Source organism: Alexandromys fortis, unplaced genomic scaffold, assembly GCF_014885135.2.
Source record: "Alexandromys fortis isolate MF-2015 unplaced genomic scaffold, M_Fortis_MF-2015_v1.1 scaffold_5, whole genome shotgun sequence".
Taxonomy (NCBI): domain Eukaryota; kingdom Metazoa; phylum Chordata; class Mammalia; order Rodentia; family Cricetidae; genus Alexandromys; species Alexandromys fortis.
The window spans coordinates 15,670,685-15,691,370 of record NW_026067924.1 but is presented as its reverse complement, the minus strand read 5'-3'; the positions used below and the strand labels follow the sequence as shown (position 1 = coordinate 15,691,370).

The following is a 20,686-nucleotide window of genomic DNA, read 5'->3' as shown; positions in this document are numbered from 1 at the left end:
GCAAAATTCTTGCCAGCAGCAATGATCTGGCTCACTCCCTCCCCCCCACTCCTCACCTCCTCTCTGGAACCTGTCAACAGCTGGGGCTGGCCCCTGGCACCAAAATATATAAATAGTGAAAGAAACAATAAGAGAATGAAAATAGTTCACTATAAAATATTTATTTAGCGTAAGATAGAAAGGGGCAGCAACAAGAAAAATAGCAGAGATAAAACACAGAAAAACAGCAAACATAAAACCTTACCTCATCAGCAATCACATTAAACATATATGGGTTAAATAGCTCCATCAGAAGCAGAGATTAGCAAAATGTAAAGGAAGAAACAGACTGCTGCTTTTTGCAAGTGGCATCATCGTCAAGAAAATCCAAAGAACCAAACAGCAACTTATTCAAGCTAACAAACAGGAACAGCACAGTTACAGGACACAATCCACACAGAGCCTCCTATTGCATTTCTGTTCACGAGAAATGACCGAAGCAAAAATGCACATCTGTAATCACAGCAGTCTGGAGGTCGAGGGAGCAGGAGCGCGAGTTCAAGGCCAGCCTGCTTGGACCACATAGAGAGACCCTGCATCAAAAACAAAAGGAGATGGAGGGGAGGGAGTAAAGAGGGAGAAAAAGAAAGCAGGAAGGAAGCAGAAGGATGGAGGGAGGAGAGAGAATAAGGACAGAAAAGAACTGTGATTTGAATGAGATATTTCCCTCCATGGGCCTGTGTGTTTGAACACTTGGTTCCCCCAGTTAGCGGTGCCGTTTGGGGTCTTTAAGGAACCTTTAGGCGGTTGTAGCCTTGCTAGAGGAAGCACATCTTTCAAGGCCTGTTTTGGGGCTCCTGCAGCCCCACCACTGTTCACCACCCTCTTTTCTCTCACTCCTTCCTGTGTGTGGATGATAGTGTGACCAGTCAGCTGCCTGCTCCTGCCTCCATGCCTTCCCACCTACGTTAGACCCTACCTCTCCAGAAGGGCAAGCCAAGAGAAACCCTTTCTTACGCTGCTTTTGGTCACGGTGTTCTAATACAGCAAGAGGATAGAACTAAGAAAGGATCCAAAGAACCATGCTATATATGACGTCATCCAAAAGAAGCAAAGGATTGAGAACAAACTGAACAAGATTAGGATCAACTTTTAGACTGAAAAGTCCAAAGTATCTTCCAGAGAAACTAAACAGCTGGAAAGATGGACAGACAACTGTTGTTATTAAACGTAAAGACAATATTGTTAGGATGACAATATTTCCATTTTGAACAGCAGATTCAGAACAAAGTTCATGGAAATCTGAGTTGCCTTTATGTAGAAACTGACTATCTAAGCCTAAAATTATATCAAGATATGCAAACAGACCCAGCACAGCCAGAAAGATCTTTAAAAAAAACAAGGCTGGAGGACTCTCCACTTTAAACCTTACTACAGAGGGTAGTCAGCCCGCAAAAGCCAACAGAAAACTAGTCCTACCAAAGTTAGTCAGTTGTTGCTTTTGCTCTGAATTAACCATTCAACATTCCTGGAGTCAGTGAATACCCTCAAGATTCTTTCTTTCATTTATCATCATCATCATTATCATCATTGCTTTCATTTTGTTAGATTTGGGGTTTGGAGGGGGCTATTTTTACTTTGGTCCTGGAATCCCAATGTGGGACCAAGTATGCCTGGCCTCTGGGGGCAAAACCCACTCAGAGCATAACCATAAAATTAAAAAGAAAAATAAAAGTTGTGTGCATTGCACACGTAGGCGGGATGGTGCTTGGATTATCTCCACGAAGGAATCTGTTTGCCAACGTGATTCAGAAGCGCCACGGTTGGGGTTGTAAGATGAGCCTGGTCTCTTAGCCTCCAGGCGAGAATGGATGTCAGATTTCAAAGGATGTGTGTTGCCATCAGACCCCCCAGACAGGGACTTCTGAGTTTGTCGCCGTTTCTGCACCACTTACCTCGCCAAGTCGTTAAGATCCAAACGGCCATCTTTGTTTTTGTCAAAGATCTTCATCTGAAAGGCAAAAAGGAACATGGATGTGACAAATGATTGTACCAGGGATTGCTGAAAGTCCTTCCTTCCTTCCTTCCTTCCTTCCTTCCTTCCTTCCTTCCTTCCTTCCTTTTTTTTTTCTGAGACAGTTTTTTCTCTGTAGCCCTGGCTGTCCCAGGGTCCCAGATCTCACTCTGTAGATCAGCCAGTCTCTGTCTCAGAAGAGTTGGGATTAAAGTCATGAGCCACTACCACCCAGTGATCTTGAAAGTTCTTAAGGAGACTCTGTAAACCAGCTGAGTTGAGGAACACACCTACCTAGGGGAAATGAGTGTTTGCCACCAAATGACTGGCAGCTCAGCTTCTGGTTGGGATAGGTCACAGTGACCAATCCTTAGTGTGTTATCACAATACATGTCTATAACTTGTTCCTGTGGCAGAGAATCCAAGGCTAGCTGGCAGCTCTCCCTCACAGCAGCTGATCTATGGCAACATTCCTGGTTACCATGGTAGAAAGAAAATGACAGCTCATTTACTGATTAAAATTTCATTATTCCAAAGCCAGGTACTGGCCCCATATAAATCGAAAAGAGTAGTAGAGCGGTCAGTCCCACCATGTGCTTAGAAGGAAAGGTTTAGTTATGTGGTGGGTGGCAGCAATAACTGCCTCATTTCTAGTAGGTGAAACAAGTCTACATAGGGATAACAGCTGAAAATCTGGTGTTTGGCTTTGAGTCAGGGTTTTACTTAAGTATTTTATATTCGCCAAAGGTATCTCAGCAACCAAGTCTTGGGTGAAAAGATCTTAGAGAGGATGTTTCATTGAGTGGAACAGAGGGCAAAAAACATCCAGCATTGTCCAAAGAGATCACTTGCACTATTAGCCTGTACAAAACTTCAGGTGAGGTAGTATTGGAGCCAAAATTGTCTGTTCTAACCTCTCAGGGTTTAGGTGTATAGAGGGGACACACTTGTTTACACGTCTGAGCTGGAATGTGACCTCATATTCTAGAGCTCCAGAGTATCTGTGGACATGTCATGTGAGGAGGCTGCGCAGAAAACGGAGGCATGAGCTCATTACAAAATCTATTAGCTTTAGATCCTTTCTCCCTCTCAGAATTTAGTTTATTTTTAAAATTTAAAAGTTCACTCTTTCCAAACTTTGGCATCCGAAATTGTCTGTTATAGAACCTCCTAAAACAGGGATGAACCTGTAATAGTATGTGCCCTTAATCCCTGCATTTAGGAGGCTGATGCAGGAGGATTGGTGTAAGTTCAAGGCAAACCTGGGCTACATAGAAAGACTCTGTCTCATAAAACAAAAACAGAGACATCACAGATGGCACAGGTGTATCTTGGGACTTATTAGATGTTTTATAATACCCTTTAAGCATAAATTTTTAATAATAACAAGCAGTTTTAACTACTTCAAATCAGAATTGGAGAGTTCAGTTGGCAAAGTGCCTACTGTATAGGCATGAGGGCCTGGATTCACTTCCAGCACCCAAAGTTGGGCTGGGAAGTACACACATCTGTAACCCCAGTGCTCATCCTGGCACGGAAAGCAGCAGACACAGGAGAATACTCAGTAACTTGATGGGCAGCTTGCCTGGCACATGCAGCTGTGGAGAACAAAGAACCTTGCCTCCCACAGGGTAGAAGGTGGCAGCTGCATCACTGAAAAGAGAAACCTATATAGATATATATGGTCCTTCCTCTGAGCAATGTGCCTTGCCTTCCCTGGGGAATGGATGGGGAACTAGGATGGGGAGAAAAGTGGAGGGAGTGGGAGGAGGATATGGAGTGGGAACTGGGATTGGTATGTAAAATGTAAAAAGATAGTTTTCTTTTAAAAAAAAAATAAAATAAAGCGGGAAAAAAAAAGAACACATGCTGGAAGCTTAGTCTCCGGAGGACGACACTAAGATAAGGAAGTTTAGTGTAGTCTCCATTGAACCAGTGCTGAGTTGAGAAAAGCTTAGGAGGTGAAACCCAGGGAAGTGGTTAGCTCATATGGAAGGCTTAATGTAAGCCTTTTGTGACTGGGTTCCAAATGTGAGTTGTTTTGAGAAGACTGAGCATGGCCGTGGGGTGTCCTTCTGCTTCCCATCCCACTCCGTTCTGTTGCACAAGCACTTTTCCCCGCCATTGGGATGCATCTGCTAAGCAAATAGGTGAGGACTAGTCAATCGTAGATTCTCAGCCTCCCTAAACTGCCAGCTAAATAAACGTCTTTTCTCTACATCCTACTGTGCTTCAAATATTTTGTTAATCCTGACAGAACCTCAATTAGCATAGTAGTCAATAGGATTTGCTGATTAGATGTAGCCTGGCAGAGAAGGCATCAAGACTGATTGTCTTGACACATCCGTCAAGATGAAGGGAACCACCAGCAGAGGAAGCTTATGAGACAAGGTCAGAATTTCAATTTTGGACATGCTAAGTTTGAGATTGAGACACATGTCCATGTGAGCCCAAGAAGTTCAGAATGGCTTGAGTCGGAGACAATGCTGTCAGGCATTACCTTGTATTTTAAACTGCCTACGTAGAATAGACAGAGACAGTGAAAGTATCTCACAGATGAGTCCAGACAGGTCTCAGACAAGACTGACTTCATGTTAGTCATAAGGCCAGCTTAACCTCAGGAATTTCTCTGTTTATCAAAAGTGTCTGAATTTCATTTGTTTTGTGATAGTAACACGCAGAGTCATTCGCTTGCACTTAGCAAAATTAAGTATCATCTAACGATATCCTATCTAGGTACACAGTCTAGATAGCATCCTGTCTGTTAGCATCCTTTCCTCCCTTCCTCCTCCTGAATGTTAACTAGGAATTCGGAGAGGACTCGGCCAGCAGGCCTGAGCCTTTCTCTTCTGATTGGTTGTTCACCCTCAGCATTTGTTAGCCGTGCTTCTCACAGCTGTCAGATGCGGCCATTCTCATTAGGGTCAATTTGAATTCATCTGATAGGATGCATCTTTTAAGCAAAGCAGTTCGTGCTAAGCCTCAAAAGTCAGTCTTCAGCCCAGCTTTGCAATGATTGTATTCATCGCTCAATAAGAAGGCATTAAAGTAGCAGAAACATGATTCACTCACGGGGAGTCACTCAGCACTCAGGAGGTACACAACTTCCAGGACTTGGGGCCCCAGGTGAAACTAGCACTGAAGGATGGGTAGGAAACTTGAACTCAGCTCCTCTTACTGACTGATGCGTTGTGGTGGTGACATCCACGGTGGGCATGACGGGAATAATCAGAGCACTTCTGGTCCTTTCTACTGACTCTTCAGATTTTCCCTGACAAAGGCTGTGTGACCACTGAGGGAAAGAGGACATTTAACACCGCGGCCCCGAAACACCCCATCGCCATTCCCAGTGTTCTTGTCTGATGGTAAAGAGTTGGAGGTTGCTCAAAGTGGCTGACAAGAGTCCCAACTCAGGGTGTGATTAGTTAATTCTTTTGACATTAAGATAGCTCATACAAGTGGAGCCATTCAACATTGACAGGTGGTCAGGATGTGCAAATGGACTTCTGCTTCTTCTATTGAACTATGAGGTCACCTGAGGAGTGGCTGCCTTCAGGATAAGTGGTCTAGGGCCGCTTTACTGCCTAAACAACAGAATGCCAATGATTTGATGCCTCAAAGTGTTAAAGGGGTTAACTCTTTGAGCTGTCCTTTGTATCATGTTAATAAAGTCTTTGGCTACATTCTTCCCCATTTGTATTGGGTATAAAAACAATACAGAAAAATAAACTGGCAATTTCAGTATTCACTGGAATGCCCTCCGGGTACTTTCTATGGTTTCTGTTCTTATTATTTTTTTACACGCTTCCGTATTCTTTACTAATATTTCTAAATTCCCATACCTTTACCCTGGCAAGAGGTACTCTTTGTCAAGGCTGGTCCACGACATATGGCAGCCCAATGTGGCACGGTCTGTGACAAACAAGCTGAGCACAAGCAAGCAAGTGAGCATAGAGGCAAGGTCATTTCTCTCCGCCCTTGATTTAGACGTGCTGTGACTAGCATTTTAAAGTGCCCACCTTGACTGCCCCACAATGATAGATTATAACAGGCTGAAATAAGTCCCTTTCTCCCCTAATATTCCTTCTGTTAGGATATTTCATCACAGCAGCATAAATGACACCAGGATACCCCAGTTCTTTACCATATTTGGCTCTACTTTTCCACTCACCCTCTGTCATGCAATATAATCTATTATTTATTATTTGCATTGTTTACTGCCAAGCTCCTCTTTCCTATTTTTCTCACTATTGAATCCCCAGTGACTAGATTCACGCCTGGGGCATGATAAGCACTTAACGAGTGTTTGCTAGATGACTTGGGTGAATGACTGCCTATGTTAAGGTGGGGACACACACAATAGGCTGGGCAGAGTGGTACTGGACTCACTATGAAAGAAGGTTGTAAGGATTTCTTCAAGAAAGATAACATGTAACTGAATCTTGAAGAATGCTCAAGGACAGGAGAGAAGAGCAGAAAAAGAATAGCTGAGCAATATAATGAAGGAGAAAGCAGAGATTAGAATTGTCAGCTGGAGGTAGCTGGTGGAGCCTGCTGCTCAATCAGCTTCAAAGTGGAAGAAATGCCCGAAAGCTGCCAGAGATTTAAAATGTAAATATATTCACTGCATAGTTCATGTTTTACAAATTAATTAAATTGAGATAATAGCAGACAGGCTAACATTCTGTTTAACTGATGTTTAAAATATGTTCAAGGTCTCCTAGTCTGGCCCCCTGAAAGATACAAACTAATTCCTTTTCGCGTTTATTCCATGACAGATCTTCACTGGCGCTTAGATTTTAGAGGCCCTGGAATAGCGCACCTGCTTCCTGCCCCTGGGAGATCGCCACCCTCCCAGGGCTAAGCTTGTGTTTGCCCAGGATTCCCAGTATCATGCTGCATTCAGCTAGAACAAATAATTCCCAGTATCATGCTACATTCAGTTAAAACAAATACGCCAAAGGCTTCCTTGATATCCTGTCCTGGGACTGGGTCATCTCTTGAGCACCATCTTTTCTTACTTACAGGCCATCATGGTCACCACAGCTTTCATTTTTCTCTGGGAAGACTCACTTGCCCCAGACCAGCACTCAGAGTGGCCAGAGTTCAGAGTGATATTCTGGAGGGGTCCAGGGCTGCTATCTAAGAAGCTTAGCTTTACGGTGCCTTCGGCTGAGAAACTTACCTTTTCTTGGTTAGTTGATCTTTGAAGTAAGTTTCAGTATTTGAGCAACCCAATTAAAAGTATATATACAGGCTTGGGGAGCTAGAGCATTGGGTGAATTGCTTCTGCAAGCACAAATACCTGAGTTTAATCCCTAGAACCCACATTTTAAAAGACGGGGTGGTAGCACATGTGTAATCCCAGCATTGGGAAAACAAATTTGGGGATCGCTGGGGATCACTGGTCAATCAGCTTAGCCAGCTAACCAATAAATCTTAGGTGAGTGAGAGATCCCATTTTATAGGATGGTTCCTGAGGAATGACACCTAAGCTGGACCTCATGCCTTCACATGAATATGCATGTCCCTGCCACACACACACACACACACACACGCACGCATGCACACACAAATATGTACGTGTGTGACATGTGCGTGTATGTGTGCCAACCTAGGGACCCACATTTTAGAAAAATCACATATTGTTTCGGTTGTATATACTCCAACTTCTCATAAATTCTGCTCAAAAATTCTTTGTATAAATATAAATGTAACATGGAGATACTGCTGAAAAAAATTTAAAGTGATGTAAATACAGTATTCATGTCTGAAATTCTAAAAGGCATTAACTTAAAATATAAAATAAATGTGACGCTCCTACAATACCCAACTAAGGCTGTCTTGGGTCCTTTGCTTACTAATTAAGAAATCTATAGATGTAATGAGAATGAACCACAGCCCTGGAGACAGGAAGAAGCTGGCACGGAAAGAGGGGCCATTCAACACAAACTGTTAAGTGCATTTAGTGACTACAGAAACAGAAAGCAATGATGTGCCCACCTTTTCCTATCTAATAATTTCCCAAGAAGCTTGACAGTGGAATCATCTCACGATTATTTGGGTCAAGAATGCCGTGAGAAGGGTGTGAAATAAAGATATGACCTCCAATAAGAGGTAACGACCACAGCACACCTGTGCTCTCCTTGGAAAGCAAAGTGATTCTTAGGCAACAACTCGCTTTGTCCTGACTCTACCTGGGCACCAGCTTATCACTGTCTTAGGTCACGGCTACAGGAGACATGCACATTTCCATCTGAGTTTCCACTGCTCTGAGTCCACAGGTTCAATGAGTAGAATTTCCACTGTGGTGAGAGGCCATGGCCACCAGCTGCGTCCTGATGGCACAGGTCCATGTTTATTTGTTTCTGTGTTCCTTTGGTGACTACTGAGTTTGCTAGCAAGGTGCTTTAAAACCCACTGTTTTCTGAACATTCCCGGTCTCTCTAAAGACAACTGAATACTTCCCCCTCCCCCAAATGCATGCATCTGTTTCAAGGAAGAGGCTACAACAGCTTGGTTTTAGCCACTGTTCCAGAGCCAGGTTCATTCCATGAAGCCATTCATCAGCAAACATTTCTGGGCAAGCGAGGAGGCCAGGGCAGGTAGGCTCCCACACACACAGCAGGGCCGGCTCCCCCCCACACACACACAGCAGGGCCGGCTCCCCCCCACACACACACAGCAGGGCCGGCTCCCACACACACACACACAGCAGGGCCGGCTCCCACACACACACACACAGCAGGACCGGCTCCCACACACACACACACAGCAGGGCCGGCTCCCACACACACACACACAGCAGGGCCGGCTCCCACACACACACAGCAGGGCAGGTTCCCACACAGGCCCACTCTCCTTCACTCACCATGGTGCTGGTGTACTCCTCCAGTTCAGCCTCAGAAACAGCCTTTTTGTGGTGGAGGAAAAGGTCTCGGAGAAAGTTCTGTGACACCGAGAGAAGAGTGGCATTGGACACAGTTGACAATAAGATACGTGCTTCTTTAAGGTCTTTTCTATTGGGGTAGGGATTGCGATTTCTTTCAAGGAGGAAATAAAATATTGTTCAATAAACATTAAGTAGAAGCTTGGAGGGCTGCCATTGAAGTCGCTCTTGGGTCCAGGGAGGAACTCCAAGCATTCGCCTCTTTCCCAAAGACAGACGTGAGACAAGCAATTTCTAAACCTTTAATTTCTCATTTATGTATTGGTTTCAAAACTTTTATTATTGTGCTGTATGTGTGTGCACGCATGTACATGCGCATGACATGCAGGGCTGTGCAACAGTATGTGAAAATCAGAGGACTGATTTGTGGAACTGTTTCTCTCCTTCTACCCTTATGTGCTTCCAAGGATTGAACTTGGGTCATTAGCTTTATGCCATCTTGCCACCTCACCTTCAAAATCTTGATATAAACATGCTTTTTGTAAAGTAACAAATTCAAAATTGTGTGTCTTGGGCCCACAGAAATCAAACTCATAGATAGATAGATAGATAGATAGATAGATAGATAGATAGATAGATAGATGATAGATAGATAGATGAGCGATATCATATTATATATTATATATACGTTTATGTTATATATTATATATTTATATTATGTAAATATGTGTTTGTATGTTACACACCTCCCAAACCAACCAACCCTTCATGCAGTGTTACTTTTCACTGACACTCACGCAAAGTTCAGCAGCTGATATGAAGCCACTGCTGTCCGCATCGTATTTGCGCCAAATCTGAAACACACAAAAGCCATTTATCTGACAAGAAGCAGCCTAATGGAGGGGTTATTTCCGCTCACAGTTCAAGAGAGCACAGTCCATCATAGTGGAGATGGCCTGGCTGTAGGAACTCAAAGCAGCTGGTCACATTACATCCATAGTCAGGAAAGAGAAGGACAAAACATAAGGCCAGGCTCTGAAACCTCAAGGTCAAGGCCCAGTGATCCACTTCCTCCAGTCAGGCTCTACCTTCTGAACAATGTCACCATCAGGGACCAAGATACGTCGATAGATACACAGAGAGATATAGAGACACAGAGATCAGAGTAGTCAGTCTTAAGGACCAGAAAGAGGAATGAATGGCAGTCCCACCCTCTTTCTCCTTGGAGACAACAACAAGCGCTGACCTGCATGAACTCCACGCTGTTATCCAAGGGAGTTTCCAGGCGAAAGAACAGGAGGAAATTTTCATCCTCGGATAGGAACATACTGGCCAGCTACGGGAAACAAAAAGGAATAGTCATGGACTCTTACCAATGTCCACTTAAGAGGTAAAACACGCAATGCACATATTGTAGGGGACATTTTCAGAGCCTCTAGGCTGGAGAACCCAACCAGCAGCTCTAAGCCCTTGATGATCATTCGTTAATTATCGGTTCTTTCAAAAAGTACCATATTCCTATTAGATACAAAACTATGAATCGCACAATAGAAAACAGCAACAGCTGTAACGGTGATGATGCTGGATTTGTTCATCATCTAATTTGTTCTACATGCTTCTCTAAGCACCTCCATCATTGAATGGATGATTAATCTATTGAGATTCGAAGGTTTTGCTCCAAGGTTCATACATTATAACTCAGTCATTCCTGGTTTGTTTTATTTTGCTTTGTTGCATTTTGAATCAGAGACTTAATCTATGGCCAGAAACAGCCTTGCACTTAGGACAATTCTCCTGCCTCAGGGTCTCAAGTGCTGGAATTATGAAAGTAAACTGCCACATCTGGTTTAATTCAAATAATCTTAACAAGCAGCTATAAGATACACACACAGACACACACACACACACACACTAATACATTACTAGTATTTTTTTCTAATTACAAAAACTGGGTAACAGAAATAAAAAAGCTATCAGCACTGTGTGGTAAGTGGCAGAGTCTATATTGCAATCAGCCCCCTCGAGCCCACACTGAGCCACCATGTTTCGCTGATCAGGTGCTATAGATGCAGACTTTTTCAGTGCCATGTGTGGAAGCAGGCATGACTGCTCTCTGCCTAGATTCCAGGGTTCTGACTATGGTTTATACTCCTTAACACAGTTAGTGTCTTATACGACAGTGTGCAAATGTGCTAATTCAGCTGACCACCTTCCTACAATCCACTGTACATTTGATGCAGATGAGAAATGAGGACCTGAGTTCAAATGCTCATCACCTATGTAAAAGCCAGGCATAGTGACTGTGTGCCTGTAACCCTAGTGTTGAGGGGCAGAAACAGATTCTAGGAGCTTGATGGTAAGCCATCCTAGGCAAGACATCATGCTTCAGGCTCAGTGACAGACTCTGTCTAAAGGCAGTAATATGGAGAGCAACTGAGAAAGACACCCAGCATCACCCTCTGGCTTTCATACGAATGCTTATGAGTGCACACACATATTCACATATACCATGCACCACACATACATACAGACAGACACTACACAAGCAGACACACCTGCTGTAAAACTGTAAGCTATGGTAGAGCAGTAGCAGCCTCATCCATCTCAGGATTATTGCTTCCCTTGACCTAATCACAGCCATAATGAGTGACTGGTTTTTGCCACCTAAGTCTTAACACGCATGCTCTCTACAGTTATACAACAACAACAAAAATCACCTAACCATGAACGTCTCCCAGTGTATCCTACTATTACACACAAGGGGCATGGAAACTCTTTCTGAATGGTAAACCGGTTTCCAACTGGAAGAGGGACAGTCGGTGAGAAGAGGACTGTGCTAGGCAGGACTTCACAGCTAATGCAGTAGCTAGCTTTAGGAGGCGCTGAATAAAAGGGGGTGAGTTGAAGTAAATAAAGGTGTTTTCTGGTGGGTGTTTGTTTGCTGCATTGTTGGAAATCAAACTCAGGTCTCTACATTTGCCAGGCAGGAGCTTCCTGCCCAGCCTTTTTGATTTGTTCTTTGTGTGTTTTGTTTGTTGGTTCACTTCTTTTATTTCTCTTTTCTTTTCTTTCTTTCTTTCTTTCTTTCTTCCTTTCTTTCTTCCTTCCTTCTTTCTCTCTTTGTTTTACTTTTTTGAGACAATTTCTCTATGTAGCCCAGGCTGTCCTAGAACTCACTTTGTAAGCCACGCTGCCCTCAAACTCAGCTATCTGCCTGCCTCTGCCTCTCAAGAGCAGGGATAATGATCTTCGGGAAGAGACGTTTCCAACCTTTCCTGGGAGCTGATGCAGAGGCGGAAAAGTAAATGCTTTCTAATCACCACAATTCAATTTGCATGAGATGATTCACAGACAAATGTTGGGTCACGAATACTCCAAGGACAGAACAGATGTGAATGTTGATTGATCTACTTAAAATGATGAAAGAATCACAGAGCTGCACTTGGTGACATAATCCCATAATCCCTGGAATCCAACCACTTGGAAGGTGGAAGAAGGAAGATCCAGAATTCCAAGTCATTCTCAGCTATACAGTGAGTTCCAAGCCAGCCTGGGCCACATGAGATCCAATTTCATAAGTGAGTGGGAGGTAGAAAGATTCTTTGTTATTAATCAGACAATGAAGGAGCTATTATTTCAAAACTATTATCTAGTCCAACAGCCTTTCAAAAAATTCCAATTTCTCGGTTGAATGCAAGATTTTACTGTCCTTTCTGCTGATGTTCTTGTGGTTTTGTTGTTTTGAGGCCAAGTATCACTCTGTAACCCAAGCTAGCCTGGAACTCACTCTGTAACCTAGGCTGGTTTTGAAGTTGCAGCAATCCTCCTGCCTCAGCATCCCGAGAGATGGGATTCTAGACATGAGTAACCATGTCTGGCTTCTACTGTCTTTGAAAGGAAATGGCTGCTCATGAATACAAGGGCATGGGGTGTGTAGTCATGGAAGTACCTCTTTCATCAGTATGCGACCTTCTTTAGAGACACCGTGGGTGGCTGTTAACTGTTGCTTCACTTTCTGCACATTTTCTTGCATCAGCGCATCCTGAAACAAAGCATGTATAGTCACCAAGATCCCAAGCCTTCAAAGCATGGAGCCCGATCACCATGTTGCTCTAACTATTTAATGATTTTTGTCTTTTCCAGAAGACAAAACACTGACAGACATTTCTTGGTCCACCAACAGCATCTTCATATCCTGACTAACTAAAACAGAGAGAAAGAAGCTTAGAGACTAAGTGGGCTTTAAAAGAATGCGTTTAACTATCACCAGCTGTTTGGGTGAAAGAAAAGGCTGAGTTATAATTAACTTACAAGAGTTCTGTCCAGGAGCTCAAAGGTTTTGCTTTTTTTTTTTTTTAACTAAACAGTCCAGCTTTGAAAGCCCCTTGGTTTCTCTGTTGGGGAAAGGCAATTGTAAGAGGGAAATAAGAAGAAAGGCAAACAAAGAAGTAAAGTAGATGTTGAGTTAGCAAAGATATCCCAGCTCCCTCCGATGGGTGGCATTTCCTTCACAGCTGTTTCTATCCAGTCATTTTCTCTAGAGGACATAAAGGTTAGGACAGGGGATATGACATATATAACTAACGGGGAAGAAGGAACTGGCACGCAAGAGCTGAGAGGTAGGGGTGATCCCAAAGACTGCCCAATTCTGAGTGCATGGGTGCTGGACTTTGTGCTACACTTCTTTCATCTTAACTCTACTCTGAAGAGGCTCCAAATCTATCAGTTACAGATTGCTAGAGCCCCCAAAGAGGTGTGACTGTTGAATATCTAGCACCCACGCTGGTGTCATGGTAAGGTTGACTCAGCTTCTGGTGGGCTCTCTGGAAACCTCATTCAGTTGTTTGGTGGCCTTGAACTGATCTAGATGTCCCCCCTTTCCCACTTGAAATTGTTGAGAATAATTGTAAACAGTGCTGGCAAATAAAATTCTTCAAATAAAAACAAAATTTGGACTGGCCTAGGCATTTATTATCCCTGTCTCATCAAGAAGAGGATGCCCCCAAAACACTAGCCACACCCAGCTACAAACCCAGGGCACCCTGCTTACTATTGAGCCCCCATGCACTTGCCATATAGAATGCCAGCCCCAGGAACATGACAGCAAGACAGGCCTGGCCTGTGCCCACCCCATCATAGGCTTCCAGGGGGCATCTTTGTCCTGCTTTCCCTTCTACCAGATTTCTCCTTGAGAGGAGTCTACAGGGGTTGAGGAGGTGATAGGAGGGGGGCTACTTATTTCGAGCTCAGAACAGAAAGGATGGGTAGGGAGCTACGAATTTGCAGAATACCAAATAGGAAATGAACATGAAGCTAGAATCTTCCATAAAGAGCATCTCAGAGTCCCCACAGCAGCTGTGAGAGACTGGAAAATGTTCCTGTATGCTGAGGCCCTTGGCTTCATCCCGGGCTCCTGCCATTTTCTTCTTTGAAGGTGGGTTTCTTTACACGCACACACGTGTGAATGCTGGAAAGCACCTGGGCGCGTGTGTGGTTTGGGTTTCTGTTTTTACTTGGCTAACCTATTAGCAGTCTTTTTCTCTTAGGAGCAGCCCCTTCAGCTGGACTATTAATAAGGTGCATGCTTTCGAGAGTGTAAACCCAGGCTGAAGAGTGATACCCGCTCTCCAATTCACCCTCAGGCAAGATGTGTTTTTCTCCAGATCAGCCTCGGAGAAAAGTGTCAGAGCACCCGAGGCACCACCATTGCTTCAGTATTTAGAAGCCTGCTGTTTCCTTATGCCTGCCAGGAAACAGGAAGAAATGGTGGTTTGACAAGCTGGCCACTGGCCCACCCAGACTGGCCTGGCACTTTTAAAAGTATACTCTTGCTGTTTTCTGAGGTAACATTGTTACCTCAGATAAAACGGAGTGTGCCCAGTTGTGTTAGTAAAGCCTAGGACCAGGTGGTTTACAAATGAGAAATTATTCAAACAATCCAGGAACAATTTGGTGACCTGTTTTGGTATTTTTTCAAAACAAGTTCTAACAATTAGTTGAACAAATGTGATTCTCTCTCAGATGTATTCAGCCTTTGACATGTGACAAGACAATGTCACCCACAAAGTTCACAGTGGAGAACTGTGTAATCAAATTACCAAGAAAATCAATCTCATGCTTTAAGTAAGTCTATGATTTTGGTTGAGCCTCCTTCATCACTATCTTTGAAATCAGGCAGCCCCTGGACATTATTGCTTAGCTCTAAACAGCATAAGACCTTGAAGCTTAAAAGCCAATCCTTGGAAGTTCAGGCACTTTGGTCAGTAGAATCAACTTCAGGCTAGGGAAGACCAGCCATCACTTCGAGAATGTGGTCCTTGGCACTGGACTCCTGTCCCACTAATTGCGGGAAGAAGGCACAGAGCATGTGTTTGATATTGAATTATAAACAAGGTAGAAAACACTCTTAACTGATGACTTGAGCTATTGGATTCTATAAGGTCATGGTATGTATATTTGGGGTTAAGTATATTTGGGCAGAGATGGGAGACATAAAAGCCAAGGCACAATACTTAGCTAGGGATACTTTTGGAAAGTGGCATTGGTAGTGTGGAAAAACCAGAGTGGTGTTACACAGTAACCCAGATTAAATCTTTCATCTTGGAAGGAAGTTCCTTAAGACTCAGGGTGTTCTGAAAGGAGTCAAAGTATTCCTTTCTGCGGGAATCTCTTTAAAACAAAGGTCATGGTCATGTCTCCATGACATGGACAACAGAAATGTGGGGAGCCATTGAGTTTTGTGTCAGTTGATCAATATTTCCCCCTTCCCTGTTTAATCTTGAGCAAGTTGATCAACAAGTCTAAAAATGGAGTTGTGGAGATGGAGAGGTGGGTTTATGTAGCCCCACCAAAGCCTTCTGCTGGGCTGATGGCTTTGGCCTTATATTTAGAATGATTAAAGTAATGATTAAAATAAGTGGACTTGGACAGATTGATTCTGCAAATACATCAACCAAATGTATTCATTTGAGGATTATAAATGAGAAATAGTGAAGGGCCTTGTTTAAAAAATTGAATATGTTCCTAGGTGAGTCCACACCAAATGAAAGATGTGAGAGGGGACATTATTAAATTGAGACCAAAGCCTGCAGTGACAAAGCAGTGTCACAATGGGCAAATATTGTGCGTTCCCATGGTGACAACTGGCAAGCCACCTTCTCTCCTTGAGAGCCATTTTTCACTCTCAGAACCAGTGAGTGAGGACTTGACTTACAATACTGCCCAAGGCCTGCTGCAACTTTGGAAAATTTGTTCAAAGGTTTGTCTCCAAATCTACAAGCTAGGAGTCTCCAGAGTTTGTTTTAGATCTCAGAGTCTTCTGAATAATTAAGAAATATATTTTCGGTACCCATTTGTGACTGTTAGGTAAAGGGGTTGCATAATAAGGGCCGGGAAAGATATGATCCCAAGGAGACACCACATCACTGCGAGAGCATGTGCACAGCAGGTGCTTTAGCTACTAGAATGCTCTTTCCACTTGTGCTGGCTCCTCATGACACAGGAAGAGTAAGACATGGTTATTCACACTTTATGGACATTAAAGTCCAAATTAGGGTATTTCGATGGCATGTTGTTCCCAGCTACAGGTCTGGAGTTTAAGATAAAGATTAGACTCTATCTACACATATTGCCTCAATGCTCCTTCAGGTAGAGACTAAAAGCTAGAGATAAACACTTCATGTAAACACAGTGGTACTGGACCCTTTCTTCCTGTGATGACCACCCACCCAAAGGAATTCTCTCCACATTGAATGAACATCAACCACACACTGTCCTGGCCTTTGGTGTCTCTGTGTTATTTTTCTCCTCTCCTTTGGTAGAGGAACCGTCTAGAATTGATCCACATCTCTCTAGGCCAGATTTACCATTTGGGTAAACTGCTTTAAATTCATATCTGACTCTCAGAATGTAGTAGGTTTTGTTCTGGTTTAGCAGTTCAGGAGACATCTACAACCTTTTAATCAAACATATCATGGGGAAATGATTTAAAATGATTTGTTTGCCATGAGTAAACATGGAACCTTAAAGCTCATAGCTCATAATGTATTCTCCATTCTTTTGTGGTTTAGGTCTAAGAGCTACCCTACTGCTTGCTGAAATCCATTAGCAGAGACGTAACCAAGGAAACGTTCAAATTAGAGTTGATTGAGTCCACAAAGTTAGGCACTCTAACTGCACGACAGATGTTTCGATGAAAATCGGTGGCCAGCATGCCTAGGAAGATGGTGCCTTTTATAAAACATCTGCCTAAATCTCTTTATGTTGCTAGGAGAGGGAGAGATGCTACAGGCAAAGAAGAAATGAGGTCAGGTGGGATTATAGGTTCAAATCAGCACGGGACTCTGCAGCTTGCATTTTGCTGAGAGACACATACTAGAGTGCCCTGGGCTGTGAGTACTTACCTCCGTGCCAGATTTTGCCAGCAAATGGTCGAAGAAGGCATCCAGCTCTGTCTTCCTTATGTAACCTTTTTCTAATGCAAGAAGATAAACATAAATAACAGTCACCAATACAGAATAAATGTGACAGTGTTTGTCTTAAAGAATACTGTAGGTGTGAGGAAGGCTCGAAACAGTGCCTCGTAGATCCCAGGCTGGCCACAGATTTGCTATGTAGTTGTAAATGACTTTGAACTCCTGATTCCCCTGCCTCCACCTCCCAAGTGCTGGGATCATAGGCATGCGCCACCACACCTGGTCACTCAGATTTGGGTTTAGTCAGGGTTTTTATATTGCATATGCATGCTTCTTAAGTTGTTTTTTAAGGTTTGTATTTATTTTGTGTGTGTGTCGGTGTATCAGCCAGCCGTGCAAATCAGTGTCTGTGCCCTGAAACCAAAGGTGAGCATCGGATCCCCTGGAGGTGGGTTACAGATAGTTGTGAGCCGCCCAACATAGGTGCTAGTACCAAATCTGGGTCTTCTGAAAAAGCAGTATGCGGAATTCACGGCCGAGGCATCTCTCTAGCCCACACTTGTTGCTGTTGTTATTTCAATAGCTGCCCAATAATATCTTGATAGGGTGAATACTGAATCCTAGCTTCTGTGTGTAAACACACCTTTCAGATATCGTCTTTGTGTTTCTCTAATTACTAATGAAACAAAAACCAAATGATACGCAGATAGGTTTCATTTTCAAGAATGTTTTGAGGTAGAGGGGAAGGAAAATCTGAATGCTGCTAAAATTCATCCTCCTTTGTAGGAAGTGGAAAATGGGTAATATGACAGCCACTAATGAAAACTTGTCACATTTACAGAAGCACCAGGGATTGCTGAGTCTTGGCCCAACAGCCTAGAATACGTCTGCAGTTATATTTGTTAACATATTAATTGCATATCGCTATGATGATATGCACGGGTTGGTATGATTTCCACGGGTTGGAAAGCAAAACCCCTCAACCCACACAGAACTTTCAGAAGCGTTATTCATGTATACAACCAGTAAAATAAGCCGACTGCTCTGCGTGTACTCTATGAGGCACGCAGTAGGCAACTTTTTCCGCAGGGAAATTAGTTGAAGTTCCATTTCCCTTAGTGACTAAGCTAAGCGTTCAAGTAGCCAAAGCGACTCACCTTCCCTGTCGAAGTGTTGCCAGACCTGCCAGAAGCCAGCGGCATCCAGACGCGCCGGGGGCTGCCCGATTGCGTTGTCCATGGTGCTGACGGCGGCGATGTAGCCCAGCAGTATTTCCCAACTTGTCTGCCGGCTTCCTCCCTCTAGGGCTAGCGACCAGTGAGTGAGTGGGCAGGGCAGGCTCGAGGGCGAACCGCTCTTCGATGTCGCTGAGCAGTCTCAGCCTGGATGGCAGGCTTGACGAGGCAACCCAGGAGCCCGGGAGCCCGCCCCGCCGCTGGCATCCTCCTGCCCCACCCCACGCGCCCGGCAGATCACAGCGGGGCTCCTGCTGTGGTGGTGTGTGTGGGTGGGGAGGGGGTAGGAATCAGGCAGAAAGGAGCTGTCTCTTCTGTCCGTGGTTCACTGCGTTTCAGTTTAAGTTGTTTGTCAAACTCACAAAAACATTCCCCTCAGTTTGACTCACCTTTCAAACTAATGTCTCAAGGGGTTTTCTGTAAAGGGTTGTCTGAGTAAAGGGTTGGAAGACGTGTCAGAGCTGGCATCTTTTGGAACTTAAGAGACGGACACATACTGTGGTGGGGAGGGAAGGGGGAGGATGAAGGTGCTCACAAGCGCCTTCTGACAGCAGATTGGGTCAGCAGAGGACACACATTACTGTAATATACCGTAGAGACTTGCTACTGAAGGACACTACAGTCTGTAGCTGGTTGTTTTACTCTTTACTCTTGAATTACTCTTGAAGGGCCGGCCACCCAGCTCCCAAATAAACACACAAAGACTTATTCTTACTTGTGAATGCCTGGCTTTAGCTTGGCTTGTTTCTAGCCAGTTTTTCTTAAATTATTCCATCTACCTTCTGTTTCTGGGCTTTTACCTTTCCCTCTTCTATATTGTTTTCCTTTCTTCTTACTCCATGGCTAGTTGTGTAGCTGGGTGGCTAGCCCCTGGCATCCTCCTCTCCTCTTTTCTCTGTACCCCTTCTTCTTCCTTCTATTTATTCTCTCTGCCTAACAATCCCGCCTATTTCTCTCTCCTGTCTAGCTATGGGCCGTTCAGCTCTTTATTAGACCAATCAAATGTTTTAGGCAGGAATAGTAACATATCTTCACATAGTTAAACAAATGCAACATAAAAGAATGCAGCACATCTTTGCATCGTTAAGCAAATACTCCACAGCACAAACAAATGCAACACATCTTAAAATAATATTCCACATCAGCAGTCACTGTGCCTTAAAGTGTCTTCATTAAGATGCTGAGAGGAGCCAGTCATGGGTGGCTCACACCTGTAGTCCCTGCACTCAGGACTCTGAAATAGGACTGCTGTGGTACATAGTGAGCTCCAGGGCAGCCCGAGCAACAAAGTGAGATTTTGTCTCAAATAAGTAAGTAAGTAAATAAGTCACTCAGACACATAATATCAATGGCAGGGTTCTCAGAGGCTTGCATTTGACTCCCTAAACGCACGTGAAGATCAAAAGCCATCATTTAAAGAACACATTTTCTAATGACCAGAACTGTTTGGTTAGCTCATCTCCCAGACAGTAAAAAAACTACTCTGGTGACTTTTGACTTACAGTGTTTTGTTAGGGAATCAGTAGGCATTTGGGTAAGAGTTGGGCTAAATGTGGTGACTCGCACCTACGATTCAGGGACTCAGGAGTTTGAGGAACACCGTGATTTCCAGGTTAACCCTAGGCTGCCATATGCAACAAGAAAGAAAGAAAGAAAAAAAGAAAGAAAGAAAGAAAGAAAGAAAGAAAGAAAGAAAGAGAAAGAAAGAAAGGAAGGAAGGAAGAAGTGGAAGAAGGAAGAAAGGGAGGAAGAAAGGAAAAAAGAGACACAGAGGAATAGAATGAAAGAAAATTGGGAAGAGTTGGACCAGGAATGCCCTTTCTTTGTGGCCTGCTCACTCTTCTATTGGCATCCAATTTACTCTAAGGAACACACAGATGTAAGCTATTTAGACTACAGTAGTAACAAGAGCAGAAAATTCATCCGATAGCTCTGGTTACTTATCCTGATGAACCAACTGGTCGCTCTGGGTTGGATCACTGTTTCTTGCTCTCTAAGCCTTGGTTTTCATGTTTCAGACTGAAGAGTATGATGTCTGCCTGGGAGGAGTGCTGTGTGGGTCAGAAACACACATGGAAATGCCCAGTCAATCACGACAGCTATTCTGTAGTGCCTGATGACAGAGTGACGTGTAGTCTTTAAAAAAAAAAAATAA

At 43.7% G+C, this 20,686-nt stretch overlaps 1 protein-coding gene across 1 annotated transcript in view; it reads right to left on the bottom strand.

Moving 5' to 3' along the window:
* Scgn (secretagogin, EF-hand calcium binding protein) overlaps window positions 1-18,535 on the bottom strand; it is a 29,284-nt gene extending 10,749 nt beyond the window's left edge. Inside the window, exons 1-7 of the mRNA XM_050142710.1 lie at window positions 18,454-18,535; window positions 17,285-17,355; window positions 12,832-12,924; window positions 10,129-10,218; window positions 9,680-9,736; window positions 8,865-8,942; window positions 1,935-1,990 (exon numbers count right to left, since the gene is read on the bottom strand). Coding sequence (XP_049998667.1) covers window positions 1,935-1,990; window positions 8,865-8,942; window positions 9,680-9,736; window positions 10,129-10,218; window positions 12,832-12,924; window positions 17,285-17,355; window positions 18,454-18,535 — 527 coding nt within the window. The remainder of the gene's footprint in view (window positions 1-1,934; window positions 1,991-8,864; window positions 8,943-9,679; window positions 9,737-10,128; window positions 10,219-12,831; window positions 12,925-17,284; window positions 17,356-18,453) is intronic.
* Window positions 18,536-20,686: the final 2,151 nt, after the last annotated feature.